This window comes from Primulina huaijiensis, chromosome 10 (assembly GCF_012295235.1).
Source record: "Primulina huaijiensis isolate GDHJ02 chromosome 10, ASM1229523v2, whole genome shotgun sequence".
Lineage (NCBI taxonomy): Eukaryota > Viridiplantae > Streptophyta > Magnoliopsida > Lamiales > Gesneriaceae > Primulina > Primulina huaijiensis.
In genome coordinates, this window is record NC_133315.1 from 2029768 (window position 1) to 2049107 (window position 19340).

The 19340-nt window shown below is 32.6% G+C and overlaps 1 protein-coding gene across 1 annotated transcript; it reads left to right on the forward strand.

Annotated features, from left to right (window-relative positions):
- The first annotated feature begins 10609 nt into the window (after nt 1–10609).
- On the forward strand, nt 10610–17798 carry LOC140986253 (transcription initiation factor TFIID subunit 12b-like). The gene is made up of 9 exons (XM_073454365.1): nt 10610–11534; nt 12364–12582; nt 14124–14663; nt 14896–14970; nt 15537–15615; nt 16069–16133; nt 16474–16509; nt 16596–16775; nt 17502–17798. Exons 1-8 carry the CDS (start codon nt 10788–10790, stop codon nt 16770–16772), a joined length of 1938 nt encoding a protein of 645 aa, XP_073310466.1. The 5' UTR covers nt 10610–10787; the 3' UTR covers nt 16773–16775; nt 17502–17798.
- Nucleotides 17799–19340: the final 1542 nt, after the last annotated feature.

Genomic DNA, 19340 nt, shown 5'->3' on the forward strand with positions numbered 1-19340 from the left:
AATTGTTACATTATTCAACTAAAAAGTCACTCCGATAGGTGAAAGTTTTTTTTCCACTTGATTTAGGATTTTTTTGGTAAGTTTTGGGGTTTTGAGACTCGTATTTTAATTTTAATGTAAATATATTAATTTTATNATATATATATTGTATTAATTAATTAATAATTATGTCATATTTATATATAAAGAGTATGATATTTATTTATTATAATATAAAATTTAAAATAAAAATAAAGTTATTTTAAATTTTCAATTAATAAAATAATCTTGAAAATAAAAACGTGTACCTAATTAAATTTAATAACAGTGATTGGAATTGAAAATCAATTTAATTCAAAGATAAAATTTACTTTTTATTTGGATAATATATCAATTGAGCCACGTATAATAAATAATTCATATATCAATTTATGAATTTATCAATAATTGGTATTTTTATTGTTTATTAAAATCTATATTTTTTTAAGGAAAAATGAAGAAATTGAGTTGCGTACGATGGTATGGGTCCTACATTGATAGTCAAATCTGAACTGAAACACAACTCGAAGCCCATTAACGTTTGGATCACGTGATGGGCTGACCCATGTTGTCGAAAGCCTGTCTCCTAGGTGCACGTGCGTGAGCCCACTTTCTTTAATCAAATCCAGACCTGCCACCACAAATTGTCTGGAAATCTAATCAGCAAAATCACTCGTGTAAATCTCACACGTGCGCTCTTAGTCTTACCACCATCATTTTTTTTTTGCTGAGGTGGTTCCAATTTCCATTTCCATCATTGTCAATTCGATTTTAATTGAAGTTTAATTTGTGATTTTGAAACTTATATTTTTTTATAACTTGGAAATTTATGCATTTATTCTTAAATTTTGTATGTTATTTAATCTATTAATTAATTTATATTATTAAAAATTAATAAAACATTTTTTATTTTTACGTTTAATCTTGTACTAAACACGTTTAAACAAGAGATATTGGGTTAGAATCCACCTATGATGATTGTCTAGCCGGACAACAATTCAATGCACTTCCATCCACCCTGCATAATTGGGGTCTTCGATGGATCCAACTCAAGTTAATAAGAATAATGATATAAGTACAACCAATATATCGTTACAACGATATTTACAATCATTATATCGCGAGATTTTACTGTTATATCGCGAGATTTTGTATTCAATATGTAATAAGATTTTGACAAATTGAATTTTTGCATTGAATTTTTTGTGTTGTACAAATTGATGTACAAATATGGATGTACATGTAGCATCACTCAGTTAATAATCTTTTCAAAGAAAAAAAGGAACTGTTAAACCTCTTTTAAGATTGTCAATTCGGGTGAGTTGGGTTCAGTTGAGCAATAATACTATTCAAAAATTGCTCAATCCGAACCCAAACCCGAGCCAACGGAACCCGAACCCGAATCAACCCGATTTTGAATTTTTTTAAAACATTTTTTAAAGAAAATTTAAAAAAATTCAAAAAAAAAATATTTTAATTTAAACACATAATAACAAAATCTCCATCATATATATGATTTAAATTTGAAAGTCTAATTATATAAAAATAAATATATTTACTTAATAAAATAAACAATTGTTTAAAAAATAAAAATATTCAAAATAAATATTAAAATATGAAAATTTATGATATAAGTATACAATAAATATTTTTTCAGACATACAATATATGAAAATGTAGGCAATATTTATTAATTATATTTTTTTAAAATCCGAACCCAACCCAACGCGATCATTTTTTTCGGGTCAACTATCGGGTTCAACCCGATCTAACCCGAACTCGAAAATCTCGAACCCAAAACTGATTTTTTTCGGGTTGAACCGTGTCGAGTTGGTGGGTCGTATATGATTTTGACAATGCTAACCTTTTTAATATGAGAAATTGACTTTGAATTCAAAGAATAAATAAATTTCACAGTTACATGAATTAGCTGGTATAGAAATGCAAATGAATCGATAAACGTCCTCACGCTTTTGCTTTCCATCAGGGACTTCAAAAAAGGACTGCTGTTATGAATTAGAATAACTACTACAATGAAAAGCATGTAAAAGTTAATAGTTTTTTCCAAGTGACAACATATGGTACATCTTTAAACCAAGTGATTGCCAATGTACCTTGTTATCGACTGCCCTGAAACTTCAAGTTTCAGTCTTAACGTGATATCAAAACCAGGTTTCCCCCGTTATACATTAGACTTTTTTATGGGCCACCCGATAATGTTTTGTAAAATTCACGCTTCATTTGATTATTCCTAGGGATAAGATGTGTATTAGATTTCTCACCTCGACTGAATTAAGTAATTGAGAGTTGTATATATAGACTTGGATAATCATCTTAAGCCAGCTTTTGAAGTTAAATTAAGTCTAAGTTCCAATCTTAAGATGAATATTCGATTGAATACGGATAATTCCCCATTTCCTACCAAAACAATAAACATTTTTTTCTACTCAACAAATGCGGTTATCTAGATTTTCGACATCGAAAAATTAAGAGGCACTGGCACATCTAACAAGAAATAAAAAAAATTCATTATATTGTGTAAATTTCCCAGAAATGTGAGTTCAAATCGTAATAACAACAAATTTTAAGTCTGTCACCTGATATATTTCAAAAAAATTCTCGAGTCATATCCAATAAAATTCAGCTAAATTTACCCAATCCGCCAATTAATCAGGGCTTCGATATTTAAATCAGCAGCAACTTCATTAATTTAGTCAAACAAATTACACCTTTTTTTTTACTCATAGGTAATAATACAAGGATAGCCCCTTGTTTGGAACATATTGAATTGAAGCAGTGTTCTAAAAGGCGTCGTGTGATATATTTTTAAAAAATCCTCGAATCCTGTCAACTAAAATTCAGCTGAATTTACCCAATCCGCCAATGATGCAATCTTCAATATTTAAATCAGCTGTAGCTTCAATAATTTAGTCAAGCAAATTAAACCCTTTTTTACTTACATGTAATAATACCAGGATATCCCCTTATTTGGAAACAGATTGGATTAAACTATTGAAGTGAGAGAATTGGATATGTTAATGTTCTTGTCTGAAGTGACAGAGAACTGACAAAGATCAATCTTGAACTGTCAAACAGTAAGAAAACGATTTAATCCCAACTCAAATTTAACATCAAGGCAAGTAAACTGGAAATAAATTCAAAAATAATAACTACGAAAAAGATGAAAATATTAGCTTTGTGATTGGAGCAGAACTATGCTCTTGTGGGGTAAATCCTTTCTTCCGTCTGGTCCAAAAAATTAAAAATTACAGATGATATTCCTCATCTCGTCCCTGTTTCTTTTATTTTCTCATGAGCTGATTTTATTTGGATTTTTTTTTGAGAAAATACCATTTTCGTTACAAAATGTTGGAATATTTTAAGGCTTAATAAATATAAATTAAGCACAAGAAGATGAAGAAAAAATAACTCAATTGTTCTATGCGTCAGGAGAGGCGCCTGGAAGGGTCTTCTCAGCACCCCATATGGCTTGAAACAATTCGGGCCATAGGGGAGGCGCCTAGAAATGCCTAAAGCGCCTCCTCTGTGCCCTGGTTTTCTCTAGGACCATGGGGGAGACGACTGTAAAATGGCACCTAGGCGTTTGGTGGCGTTTGGTGATAATATGTGCAATTTTCATGATATATTGCATCCAAATGATGTCTCTTGATGATTTAAATATGATTTTTGGATGAAAAGACACTCTATTGTTTTAACAACATGTCTGATTGATATTCTGAACCTTTTGCATTCATATTGTTTGCATATTTTTATTTCTATTCTAAAAAATAGTTTGTTTCATTTCTGGTTATGAAATTTTTGATTTCTAGTAATACTATCAGAAGTTGGAAGTCGTTGTATTTTGAGTAGGGCTGGGAAAATATACCGAAATATAGAAATACCGAAATACCGTACCGAAAAAATACCGAAATTACTGAAAAAATCAATATACCGAAAATTTCGGTACGGTATCAAATTTTCGATATCGGTATCGGTAAGTAAATATTTTTTTTTCGGTATTTCGGTATATACCGAAATACCGAAAATAATTTTTTTTATTTTATTTTTTAAATTTAAGTTCGGTATACCGAAAAAATGTCGATATACCGACATTTTTTCGGTTTCGGTACGGTATCCGGTATGAACTTTTTCATATCGAAAATTCGGTATACCGAACATTCGGTATACCGAATTTCCGGTATCGGTATGGATTTTTCCATACCGATATTTACGGTACGGTATACCGTACCGTACCGTACCCACCCCTAATTTTGAGAGATTAGTGTCATGTCCCATGAGCACTATTCTATTAGAGAAAATTCGTCTTAAGGACAAATAATATTATCTTGCCTCGACTTCAAATTTTCCAACATAATTTTATGATTCTTGTCTTAAATTTGTACTATGGAATGAAAAGGATAATAAATCATATGTCTAAAATTTGCAGCATCAAATGAGATATGCGTTGAAATATAAATGATCTCAATCCTTTTATTGGAAAGTTATATAGATCCTTAAATATTAGAAAATAATATTTCATCATATTCATTGATGATAATACAAGATATGAGATGTATATATTGCGAAATAAAAGATGAAGCTTTAGTAGCTTTCGATAAACATAAGAATGATGTATAATTATATACAATGTGTTGTATATGTTGTGACAATTTGTACTCCAAGTTGTTAGATTGTTGTTGAATTTTTTAAGCTATGTACACTCAAAAACTTTGAAAAAGATATTAAATCTTGAAATAAGTTTTATAACTTTTACGCTTAGAATTTAAATTGTGAATGAAATATGAGATTCCAAGTTTAAATTTTGTAAGCAAACACACTTAAATATAATTTGGTAAGAGATTTAAAATCTTAAATTTGGATTTCTAAGTTACAACGCTTAAAATTTAGAGAACTTGGAAGTTTAATACTAATCCAGCTGACAAGTGAAGTGATAAACTTAGAGAATGCAATATTGTCAAAGTTGATAATAATGTATTAGCTACCACCCTTCAATATGAGCTTAACAAGATATAAAATCTTGAATTTGGATTTTTAAGTTATGAATCATAGAATTTATAACTTATTCTTATCGAGAGGAACCGGTATAGTAAGTAAACAACATTCTTAAAAAAGAAACAATGTAAGAAAAATGATGTAATTCATTTTCAATTGTAATAATGTCATAAATTCCATAAATATATCGAATTGTGGAGGTGCCTTATTAAAGTATAAATATCATGTTAAAATACGATACAAAATTGAATGAATGATGGTAAGTCCTGAAGTGTACGTTGAAGAAATAATACCATGCTAAATTTGACCTAGAGTCGTGTTATCAATTTTGATTGAGTAAAATCATAGGAAAAATTGACGGATCCATTGTAAAATTTGAATCGAGATCAAGTGTATAACTTGTCAGGAGGAATGAGTTTAAAACATGCAAATAAAATTTTCATAGTGCCAACCCAACTTTATCGATCGGAGATCCCAATATCTTAGTCCAATGAGACAACTAAATTATGAGAACTTGTGCTATCACTTGAGAATTAATCTCTTCCCATTCCTAGGACGAAGAGCGTTGTTGTCTAAAATGTAGTGAGGATAAGATTGTACTTTTAATTGTTCTTTTTCTTGTAAAAGATGGAATATGGTAGGATAATCTTAAAAAGGGACCACCTATATAAGTGTGAGGATGAGCCACCTTAAAGAAACACTTATAAGAATTCTAAGTGTTTTCAAGATTCAGATCAAAGAAATTACATGATAGCTCACTGAATTTATAAGTGGCTTCTGATCTTATCAGCTATCAGAAGAAATAAGAGATCAACATACCACGAAGGAACTTTTGATAAAGTGGTATTTGAATTCGTGGTTATCCAACGGTCACATTTGCAGATCTTGGTCAATAACATTAATGATACAAGAACAAGTAGTACAAGAGAATTAATGAGACAAGACATATTTTACAAGCGGGAGGAATGTTGATAATAAACATACATGAAATTAATATATTGTGTATATCAGAAGTTAGTTTTGTGCTCTGTTGTTGTCAACACGAGCACACAATATGCATCGAAAATTAATTATTTAACGCACAAGTATAACTTGAATAAATCGAGACCAGATTTAAATTATGCACAAATACAAATACTTATGCAATGTCTCATGACAAAAATTCACTAGAAAAATATGTAAACAATTTACACCAAAGCAATACTAGTGAGTATAACAAAACTAAATTCCTTGACACTCCAAAGAATTAAAATGCATCAAAATAAACCAAAATCAAAACTAGATGCATAAACCGAAGTTTCTTTAAAAACAATAGAAGAACACTATTCGATCAACACTCTGTGTCAGTGTTGTTCTGCGCGTGTCTTCAACACCAATCATCAACACGGTATAACAGTGAATTAATCACACAAAATCTTCACACGAAAATCTCCAATACTGAACTTTTATGTATGTTCAGAAAAATTCGAGCAGCTGCGTAAAGATCCTCTCCAAAATCGTCACGTTCTTCTCTCAATGTTCCATGTATATATATCTTCATATCTTGACCTAATTATTTTTTCATAAGAACAAAATCCTACAAAAATGGAAACAAAAGTTTATTAGGAATAAGATTCTATTCAAATCTAAGATATTATATATTAGAAATAAATACCAAAAACAAATCATAATAGATAAATACAAATATTAGATTAGGTCAACCAAGTCTAGGAATAAATCTTATTATTAGATCAAGTCAAATTAGTATAGAAATGCAAAACTCTTATTTTTTTCTTTAAATAAAGGAGAAAGATTAATTAGGAATAAACTATTCCTTTCACCGGTTTTGATCAAATGGTATTCGAATTCGTACTTATCCAACTGTCACATTTGCAGATCTAGTCAGAAGAATTAATTATACAAGGACAAGTAGTACAAGAGCATTATAATGAAAAAAGACATCATCATACAAAGCTTAGATCAAATGGTATTCAAATTTTTGGTTATCCAACGATCACATTTTAGATCAGGTCAGAAGCATTAATGATACAAGGTTCGTTCGATCCTGGGTGTGGAGGCAGTGCCCACACCCTATATGAATGGTTGGGATTTCAATTCATGGGAAAAAAAATTTAAAAAAAAAAAATTGTGCCAGAAAAAATTCTGGCCCTTGGATGTACCCCCGCAGACACTGTCTGCAGGGGTAGGATTGAATAATCCATGATACAAATACAAGTAGTACAAGAGCATTAATGAGTAGAGTTATCAAAATGGACCACCCACCCCACCAAATGATAGGTTGTGGGGTTGCATACTAACCCGTCCCAACCCACAAAATATACCTAAAAATTTGTGGGTTGGCCCATCTCACTGACCCTTTTTGACAACTTTATTAATGAGACAACACATATCGTGCAAGCATGGATATTGAGGAATTTGGATTGTTGAACTCTCGAGCTCTATAAATACATCATTTGAAGGGAATATCAGGAGTGATGGAAAAAGAATCAAATAAGAGAGTGCATAAAGAAGAGTACAAGATAGTGAGCTGGTTAAAAAATCAAGGATTCATTCATTTCAAACCACGCTCGAAACGTATGGTGTTGATCCCCAAAATTCATCAAATATTTAGCATCTTAAGAGTGAATTCTTGTAAACAAGCCAAAAACCATCTTATAAACCTTACTTTTTATGTTGTATTCTTCTCATTTGTAAAATGTCATGATGTCTGTTCTTAATGTTTAGTTTTATAGTATTGTAAATCATTATGTGGTGTGATATGGATGTAACATAGAGAGTAATTCATCCTGCTATGTGATCTGAACGTTATCTAGTGGTACTTTCTTTGGATTGAGGAAGAAAAAGAGACGTAGAAGTAATTGGTTTCAACTTCTACAAACAGATACAATGTCTTTTTATTTTCTGCATTTTCTTAATTTTGTCTATATGCTTATATGTTGACTATGTGAACATGTATGCTCTTAGAAAAACATTTTATGGAAAACTTAAGTATTATCCTGACAACTAAACTTTATATCAAATTGATTCAAAGCTTAATAGCCTAGAATCAACTTGTGGTCTAAATATTTTTATAAATGATATAACGAGACACGAAGTTTGTTCACCTCTTATCTAGACCATATTTCTCATTTATTCGATCTTAACATAAATTAATTATCTAAGGATGTCCCAACAAATCTTTATACCCATTCAAATCACATGGCTGTTCAAAAAAAAAAAAAAAAGGTTGAACAAGATGATACGATATAGTAGTTCTATGATTGCAATGCTATGAATGCTGAGAGACAGCGAGTTTCCAATTGCTTTTCTTGATTTTCATTCGTAATTTTGAATTCCATTTTCTATTGGTGAAATTTCATCTGAAATATTTGAGGAAACAATGAAATTATGTTTTCCTTCAAAATCAAGAAATTTGCAAATTGTTGGTAACTTTAGTATTAACCACATTCTAATCTATGTTTTTTGACCAAAAAAAAAAAAATAACAATATGGTGTTAGATAAACTAAAATAGTAAATTTATAAGTTATTGTACTAATACCAAAAAGTGAAAAGTTAGTGGACCTAAAAAAAAAAGACAAGTTATTGTATCAAAAAATCTCTATTTTTTAGCCACATCAGCTTCAGCCACCACCTCGTTAGGCATTTCCTGCCAAAATTGGCAACTTCAGGAGAGAATGAACCAAAATAACCGAATATGAAAAGATAATCCACTGAAATTAAAAAAAAAAAAACGAATAATTAGACCAAAAACAAAAAATGATCAAGATACTGGACTAAAAAAAATTATGTTCCCTTCTGTCAACTTCGAGATTTTGCGAGCATACTTGCCATACCAAAAAGCGCAAGTAACATCTTCTGGATGTGTGCTACACTTCAAACATTTCACAACAACACTGATCCCCCCCTTCTAAGAAGATCGACTCTAATAGGAATTGCATTGAATAGAAGACGCCATTACTATTAATTTCTCTCCTGCATTTCCATTATCTTTGAAGGCCTCTTGTAAATCCATTACTATTAATTTCATCGGATTCTTGTGCCAGATTGTACCCCGATTTAATAGTGTACTCGCCTTTCGGAGCATAATGCCAAATCATTTTGCCATCCCCTGAGTCGACGCTCACCGGGATATGTTTCACTTCAGCTCAATCCACTTCCCATAGTGTGTTGTTCACATTGTCCCAGTCACATTCTCCCCACATGAAAGATCTACCAAACATATAGGATTTGATAAGAATTCTTCAAGCTTGTTTTACCAACAAGGAATGTGTTTTCATCACCCTTTGTGCATCAACAAAAATTGATAATCATAGATCGCAAGCGTTGACAAAGTACCATAGGCAATCTGAATATACTCATTGTATATGAAGGAATGGCTTGCGGCAACAGCTTTGATTAAAATTCACAACCTCCTGCAGAAAATAACTTACACTCCCAGCCTTTCGATTTTCGCCACACCTTCTCTTTAATACCATCAAAAGCCTTTGTTTACTTCACCCTGTGAATCCTGGAAGGACCAGATAAGCTTCATATGACTCATTTCTATGCATTCCAAATAAAGTAAATTGTAGCGCATTTACCCGAGCCGCCTACATTGCATATTCTTTGAATGTTGTAATAAATCTTAAATAATCATAGTCAAGATAATCAGAGTTCATAATCCAATGGATAAAACCCATAGCCAGAGTAGTAAAACTGAAATGCGGAAGTCTTAAACTATTATACAATCATATCGAATTACTCAAAATACAAGTCCAAAACCAACAGATAAACCTCATCTCGAAGCACAGGTCTCACCTAGCCATACATTCATCCATTTGGCGATCAGGTTGTCCATGTCCTTACTTTTATCTTGGACACTTCATTCCCATGGGATAGGTCTTATGTTTAACGAGGCAAAAGGGTTAGAGCAGCAACTAGATGAGACCGAGTTTCTACTAGGAGAAGGTTATCGATTGGACGCAACAATATTTGTTATAATTCATTTGATTTATATTTAAATGAAAATTAAAATGTATTTATAAAAAATAGTGAGAGACTTCGTTCTAAGTAAGAATTAAAAAAATAAATAAAAAAGAAAGGAAAAAAACAAAAACTCTATTTGCTAAATTACATGTGACTTGTGTTAAAATTTTAACACTTTATTAATATATATAATTATTAAAACAGACCATGACATCGAAAAATTAGTTATTTTAATTGTCTCAAACATAATAATAATATACATATATATACATATATGTGTGTGTGTATATGTATATGTAAATTTGAAATTATAGACAAGGTTAAACGAAAATTTTAGTAATTTTTTTAAAGAATTTGAAATGTTAACAAGAGATCACTGCATCTATATTTAATTTTTTGGCATCAAATACTTTTTGTCAAGATTTTATAGATTATGTTAAAATTAAATCTTATAATTTTTTTATAATATATTTTTTATATGTTATTGGTGATATTATCGGTTATTTTTTTTAATAGATGAAGATAAAAAACTATTTTATTAGGATTTGAGGTAGATTTATTGAGATAGATTTTTACGATTTGATCAAGATTTTTACGAATTTTTTTAAGGAGATTTATAAGAAATTTTGATCAAACCTATTAATAAATTATCGCATTTATGAAATTGACCTAAAAAGTTTCTGTTCTTTGATCCATACCCATAAGAAGTGAAGAACGATGGCATGAATTCCAACGCCAAGAAGTGAATCGATCCACGAACTTTAGCTCAATCCCTAAAACCTTCGTGACAATGGCGGAAAATCCGACTTCATCGTCGTCTCTGTCGAAACCCTTGCCCTTGCAACAACCACCGTCCGTAATTGAACCCTCCAATTCACAACAATTACAACCCCTACCATCGTCCTCGTCTTCCCTTGATCAGCAGCAGCAACAATTGGCGCAACCGCAGCAGCAGCAATTGGTCCAATCGCAGCAGCAACTTGTACAACCCCAACAACACTCGCAAATGGTGCAAGCACAGCAGCAACAGTTGCAGCAGCTCCAGCAACAATTACAGCAACAGCAGAATAATAACAACGTCAACGGTAGTAGTAATAGCAATAGTTTAATTGGGGTTTCGAGTTTTCAAGGTTTGCAGAGGAATTCTTCGATGTCTAGGCTTAATCAGATGCAACAGAACGGTAGTATTGGTAATCAATTAGGAATGATGAGGCAGCAACAGCAGAATTCAGGAATTTACGGGCAGATGAATTTCGGCGGATTGAATGCGATACAGCAACAGCAGCAGCAGATGCAGCAACAGAATATCAATAGCAATAACAATAATCAGCTTCAGCAGCAAATAGGGCAGCAGAATCAGTTACAGCATCAGCAGCAAATGGGGCAGCAGAATCAGTTGCAGCAGCAACAAGGACAGATAGGAGGTGGAAATTTGGCGCGGTCAGCAATGATGGGACAGACAGGAGCCTTACCCATGTTATCTGGTCAAGCAGCGACCGCTGCCCAGTTTAATTTGCAAAATCAGTTCTTAACTTCGGTATGGAATCCAATCTTCACAATCTTTTTAGTTCTCTTAGAAAAATCGACCTTTACATCTTTACATGATGTTTTTGTTACCTCAATTCACGAACTCTGATGATCACACTATTTATGGCTTTACATTGGAAAATATGATGTTTGTGTGCTCGTATAGCAAGTATTATAGCAACATGATATTTAATATTTTTGGGAAAAATAATCTTTGCTCCTATACATTTGGTTTTCACTATAAGACTGGTTTAATGTTTTATCATTTTCCACCCAGTGTTTTGGACGTTTTCTTTTTTGATTAGGCAATCTCAGTTTCTGATCTTCTTTAATCTTTGATTTTGGTTTTGTTATTTATTGTGCTAAAAAATCAACACCACTTTTGTGTTTTTATCGTCTCTTTGTGTGTTAAATGTGCTTCAGATGAATGGAAGAAGTTGGATGTTACCTCATTGTGCGATACATATCTCGTGTTTTGAAACTAGTTTAGTTTTTACAAATGGTTATACTGCAAAGCTTTCCGGTTGTGTTTGGACGGAGGAATTTGAAATTAAGGAATATCCCTCCTTTTGTTAAAGTTCTTTTGAATCAACATGATTGATTCAAAATATTTGCAAGATTGGGGCCATTTGAAATCCAAATTATAAATTCTCATCTCAAATACAAATCTTTGGGTCCAAATCCAACCAACTGTTGAGAACTGCTGCCTTGGTGTGGGGCTGTACTAGCTCTCAAAACGGTAGCTGGCCTCAAATACTTTCATCAGCTTCTTTCTTTCTGTTACGTGGAGTTTTTCTGGTTACTGTGTGTGAGTTTTTAAAAGTGCCACTTGGTTGCAGCCCCGGCAAAAGGCTGGTTTGATTCAAGCATCACAGTTCCATCAAGGCAATTCTCCCGGGCAGTCATTGCCAGGAATGCAGGCAATGGGGATGATGGGGCCTTTAAATTTGAGCTCTCAACTTCGAGCAAATGTGACACTTGCTTACACCCAACCTAGAATGATCCCAGGACAACTGAGGCAGCAATTGTCACAGCAAATTGCTCTCAATGCTGGTCAGGTACACTTTTTACATTATTTTCGTGATTTCATCTCCTGTTGTGGTCACTCCGTTGAACTAATTAACAAGAAAAGGTAATTAAAGATTTATTTTCAAGAGGAGAAGTTTTATCAATAATGTACTTCGCATGTAATGTCTTTTAACATATTATCCGCAGAAAATATGTAATTGCTGTTGGAGGTAAGAAGTATCTAAGATTTATTTGTATTCTGAAGTTTATAATATTTGTTATGTTATTCACCCCTTCATTGCTTCTGACTATTTATGGGATTAACAATTCCTACGTGCAAGCTATGGTCTGAAGCATAAATGTTAGCCCTTGTTTCAGATTCACTCCTTTTTCTCGCCTTAAATTCACTTTATATATGGCCCGTTTCTTCCACTTGACATTATATTTAATCATCCCATCTTTATATATTGTTGTTGCGGAATCTAACGTGCCGAATTTTACCATTTAATATTTGTTCGATCTTGTGTAGTTAAATTTATGATCTTCTGAAGCTGAATTTAACCTACTTTTAGCTAAATGAGCAGTCATTTTTTATTTTTAATGTCGGAGATGTGAAGTGCCTGATTTTTTCTATATATTACCGGGGAGGCTGCTCAAATTTTTTCTTACATGTTTATATTTCTAACTAATGTTAATATTCCCTAAGAGGAATAACTGAGTTACTGAAACTCATTAAAGTATGATATTGTCTTCTTGAATACATAAATTACGTTATATCATATGTAAAATCATCATTTATCTTTCATCAAAACTAATGACTGAGTTTTGGTTAATTTGTTTTGTCCACTCGATAATTACTCTGTAATGAGTACTTTCGTGCTTGAAATCGCAAACTTAAAATATTTTTGGGCATGTATCAGATATAAATATGCTGTGGTACCATTTTCCCATGACATCGATTGCAAGTATGTATCATCAGTTTGCGATTTTTGGTAACACTTTATATTATTCCTGCACAACTTTTTTGTCGTCCAAGCACGAAAATGTTTGTCCCAGGGAAAATTTATTTTAACTCCCTCGACCTGTGATCCCTCCTGCCTTTTTGTGCATTAAGAAAAGTTGATTTATGTGAAGATACAGAGGTTGAGAACTTGAAATATTTTGAGACTTGTGGAATGAGAGTTTTAGATGTGAAATTGCATCTTCGACAGGTCGAGTGGATGGCATTGACTTTATATGCACCTCCATAGTGTTTTCTGTGCTAAGTATGCTCTTTTTAATTTCTAATGTAATTTTTTTCGAAAAATGTGATTAAAATATTCACATATAAATATTTTTCTGGAATTTGAATTAAATCATGCAATAAATACTATTTTACTCCGAAGAATGGAGAATTATGTTGTTCTAAGACTCATAAAGAAATGGAGTTTACAATTAATTTTGAGTTCAGAAATTAGCATTTACTCGTATTTGCATTTATGGTTTTTCCCTTTAATTCTTGGAATCTGTCGCAATTAATGTGTAGTGTGTGACACCCTACCTTTCTCTTATTGGTCAGTATGTAATATTATGCGTATTCTCTAAATTGCAGGGACAGAGTGTAACGAGGACGTCATTCATGAATGGACAATTGTCCGGGTTGGCTCAGAATGGGCAACCTACTTTGATCCAGAATGCTACATCCCAACAGCAGTGGTTGAAGCAAATGCCTGCAATATCCTCTCCCAATTCCTCTTCATTTCGTCTTCAACAAAATCGTCAACAGCTGGTTATGCAGCAGCAACTAGCGCCTTCACAGCTTCATCAAAATTCAGTAGGTCTGAATCCACAGCAGTTATCTCAGATGGTACAGCAGCAATCACAGCTGGGCCATTCACAGGTGCAGCAACTGCAGCAACATCAACAACAGCAGCCAATGCAGCAGCAGCAGTTGCCGCCACAACAACTTTTGCCCCAACAGCAATCTCCAAGAATGGTGGCTCCTGGAGGTCAGAAATCCGTTAGTTTGACAGGATCACAACCCGATGCTACGGCCTCAGGTGCAACAACACCTGGTGGGAGTTCAAGCCAAGGCACTGAAGCGAGCAATCAACTTCTTGGGAAGAGAAAGATACAAGATTTGGTGTCACAGGTCGTTCCCTTGTTTTCTTACGTACACTTTTTGTTTTGGATCTATACGTTCACTTACCTTTTACTCATGATTTGAATTTTTGCTGATCTTTTTTGTTGACGGCTTCGTTGATCTAATATCACTTGCAAGTGATCTAAAATATGTCAAAAAATTTATCAGGGTTATGTATATCTTTTGCATTCACTGCATCTAACAGCGAAGGAATTATATTGATTACCATTCAATGTCACAGTTGGATTTAAATGCAAAACTGGATCCAGAAGTTGAAGACCTGCTTTTGGAGATTGGTGATTACTTTATTGAATCGGTGAGGCTCGCAAATGCCTGAATTATTTTGCTATTTATAAATTGATTGTTCTGTTGAAATTGTTGTTTTATTACTAATTTTAACCTTTACTGATGATGTATTTTTATTTATGGTCCATTTNGGGGGGGGTAGTAATTCTTGACAAGCTTCAGCATGCCGAACAGTTGCGAATCTTTGGTTCAATTGTTCATTCTTTTCGCTGCCTTCTCGTTTTGGGTTGCAAGAAGTGTGCAACTCTGATGTTTCCTCTATTACTGGTTCCGAAGCTAAATTGTTTAATCTTGTACTGAACAACGGCTATAAATTTGGGGCCACTAGACTGGGAGAATATACAATATATATACCTTTAATAATTCTAGTTGTCGATTCACTATCTAGTTATTTATTCCAAATAGCTTAGCTAAAAAAGTAGGCTTTTTCTCCATTAGTCAATTGTGATGTTATCATATATATGCTTATCTTGAAGTACAGCATGCAGATTTGATGATAGAAGTAATTACTTGTTTGGTGAGCCAAGTTCTCATGCATTAATCGTTTAAGAGAACAGCGTGTATTTTGTTATGTAGGTTACTACATTTGCGTGCACCCTGGCTAAGCATCGGAAATCTTCAACTCTAGAGGCCAAAGATGTGTTGCTGCATTTAGGTTTGTCTGCGTTCAGTGGGACACTCTTTTTGGATAGTTCTTGTCAACTATCAGGACATCGCCTGCACATACACCTTTTGTTTATTGTCACTAGTGAAATAGATCATAAAATTTTACACTACTCCAAAGTTGTTATTCCTGCACTTCTTTCTGTGAAATACATGAAACAACAATTCTTTGTAACATACAATTCACATCACACTTTGGGGGCCTGCCCGAATGAATCTACGATAGGGTTTGAAGCCATTATTGTGTTTGCACATAAATTTGTTTATGTTAAAGGGACGACTGGGCAATATTCAAATGAAGATTCAATCTTGTTTGAAAAATAAATGAGCAAATATGAAAAGATTGAAAAAGGCCTTCTATCTTCTCAGGTTATCCTTTAGAAATGAGAGGCCCCCCTGTCCTCTAGTTGTTTTACATGAAGCTAACTAAATGAAATATTGGCAGAGAAAAACTGGCATTTATCCATTCCTGGGTTTTCAAGTGAAGAGAGGAAACACAATCCAGTCCACGTAAGCTTTATTTGTTTCTTTTTGTGAAGTTTGTTTAACGACGTATACCCCTTTCTTAGTCATGAATGTTGTGAGACCTTCTTTATACTCTTTTGATGATTGTGAAGTACTCATTCTGATATCTGGTTTTCATCACAAGGAAGTAAATTTTTTCACATACATCTAGGATGTACCTCAAGCTAAAAAATTCATATCGTCCAAGTTATTTCGTGGCTTAGAGTATAGGCCTGTGAAATAGTAGTAATCTTAAAATTACATGAAATGCAAACAAATGCTTTCGTTACTCGAATGAACTATGGATGTAAACATACATGTTGACCCGAATTCAACTGACATGCAGGCACCAAGCGATGTCCATAAGAAGCGTCTAGATGTTGTAAGTTCCCTTGTTTGTGTTGAAATTTGGCTTTCATTTTTCTTCCAGTAACAGTATACCACATTCTTTATGAACATTTTCTTCAGATACGTAATTTAATGGCGCCTGTTCAATCTGAGACGAACAATATTGCTCCATTGGCGAGACAGTGGCCTAGTAACCCAGTTGGTCCAAGCCATGTAATAAGGCCTTCTCCAAGTTCAGAGCAGTTGGTATCACAATCTGATGTTCCCCAGATGCTGCAACAGACGACTAGGTTTTAATAGGTATCGATTCCTTCTTTTTTCTGAGTTTTCTTTCAGTATAAACCGCGTGGTGATAATTCCTGTGATTCCCAGTTACACGTTTCTGAGTTTTCTTTCAGTATAAACCGCATGGTGATAATTCCTGTGATTCCCAGTTACACGTTTCTGAGTTTTCTTTCAGTATAAACCGCGTGGTGATAATTCCTGTGATTCCCAGTTACACGTAGTAATGTAGATGCTATTTTAAATGGAGATGTCTGTGATGCTCTTTGACGGTCCACAAGAAATAATTTTCTTTGTAGAACCCACATGTATTGTCTCTTAAATTAAATATGCGAGAACACAGAATTAACAACTGGAAATGCTTTTCTTTTTTTCATTCTGGGATTTGTGAATGTTTGTTGCCTTTTGTTAATGGTCTCAGTTCTCATCTTCAAACGTCTACTTTTTCTTCTGTGGGTTGCTGCTTTTAACGAAATGTTGAAAAACTATACGAGAAGCCTAATAGGACACATTCATGATTTTTACGAACGAAATGGTCCATTTGAGATTAGTAGTTTAATATTTCTTATGTGGCTGTCAGTTGTGCCTACATATAACTCTCTTCGATTTTTTGCTCTTTTGGTGAAGTGCAATCGTCAATCTTTTTGTTACAAATTATTCGTCCTCAAATGGTTCGACTACATTTATTTCTGCTACTATCAAAATTCATACATGCATACAGTACATACCTTCTTTCTCTTGCAGGTTAAATCGAAGGTGCTGCCACCTCTCACTTGTTGGTGGTTTGAATACATAAATTTTTTTGAATTCTATCAATACTGTGCTAGAGTATTTGTGTTATTTTAGTGTCGAGCATTGGGAATTCTTGTGGATTGTTGAAGTGATTAGAGTCCTTCAAATTTTAACCATTTACTTTTTGAATGGTTTGGATACAGCAGGTTCTTATTTTCGAATTGTAGGGTTTTCTTAATTTATTTTTTTTGTATTACATTGAAAATGAATTCGATCTGATCTGACTATTGACTTCTTTCTTTGTGAATATTTTCATTCAGACGAAATTAGAACTTTTTTGTCTTACTTTATTTGAATTTTGTAACTAGCCTCATCTATGTATTTTGAACAAATCTCGAGCTTCACCAATGTTCAACACAAATTTGTTGTGGATTCACACATGTTATGTGTGCATCACTTGACGGGAAGATGAGAAGCTCGTACAATAGGATACGTGTCCTTGTAAGAGGACAGACAGGGAATGAAAGGTTAATCGAGAAGGGTGTGGCACTGTTTTTACATCATGTCCTGTTTGACTCAAGTTTTATAATGATTGAACTTTAAAATTAGTTATGTTAATCTTATATTTCAATTTATCGTCTCATGTGTTAACTGGTAACTTAAATAATATTGTAATAGAGGAATACGTTAATCACGATTTTTTTTAAATCGTCTCACGTGTTAATTTTGTAAAACAGATCTTTAACTTGGTCCAATCCATAAATAATGTTCTTTTTTATGTAAAAAAAGATTAATTTCATAGCATATATGGATTCGAGTCGATTCGTTACACAAATATAAATTTTTGAGATCGTTTCAAAAAGACTTGTAATTTATACAAGTTAAGATACGGAAAGTTCGAAATACATTATATAACGATTTTTCTTTTGGACAAGCATTATATTACGATTTAAATAGCTCACACATGAAATTTTGATATTATAATTTATTAATTACATATGTTATTTAAAAATAAGGAAATGGGTTCATGCATTGGTTTTAAACTATTTAAATAGAACATTATTTGATTTCTTAATATTGGAAAAATTACATATTTATAATAATAAATAATTTTTAGTAGATAAATTTGAAACTTTAGCCCTATCTCCAATACTGACTCCATTCCTCTGGCATTTGCGTCAGGGCATTCTACCCTAATCCATACGCTATTCTTTACGCTGTTGGAGACTTGGAGTGTTGCTAGTCTACAGTGCTGCGCTAACACGTTTTTTTAATGTTTTAAAAAATGAATAATACCATATAAATAATTTATAATAAATAATTTTTGTAATATAGGGTTAGTGGATTAAAAAATAAATTATGATTAATTTTAGTGTTTTTATTTGGATATTTTAATTGTTCAATAAGTTAATTATATAATTTATAATAAATGATTTTAGTGTTGATATGTTTGATATAAGTGTCGCATTTGGTATAAAAATTACGTTATTTGAAGTAAGTGTTGCGCTAAAATTAAATAATGATTTGGAGATGAGATTTGTATTTGATGTAGAAATTATATTATTTTGAAGTTAATGTTTCACTAAAATAGAATAATATTATATAAAAACAAACAAACAAACAAAACGACGACCCTAGAATCGTTATAAAAAATGTAAAATTTATAAACTATCGGCCTTAATATGTGTATAATTTATTTTTTCTTTTCAAAAGTCTTCGTTGCATGCTATAATAACATTATGTCATGATGACATTCCCACAGATAAAATACAAGAGAAATGAAATACACATTAGTTGTAAAAATTTTAAATTAAACATGACGTTTTATATGTAAAATTAAGTAGGTATATT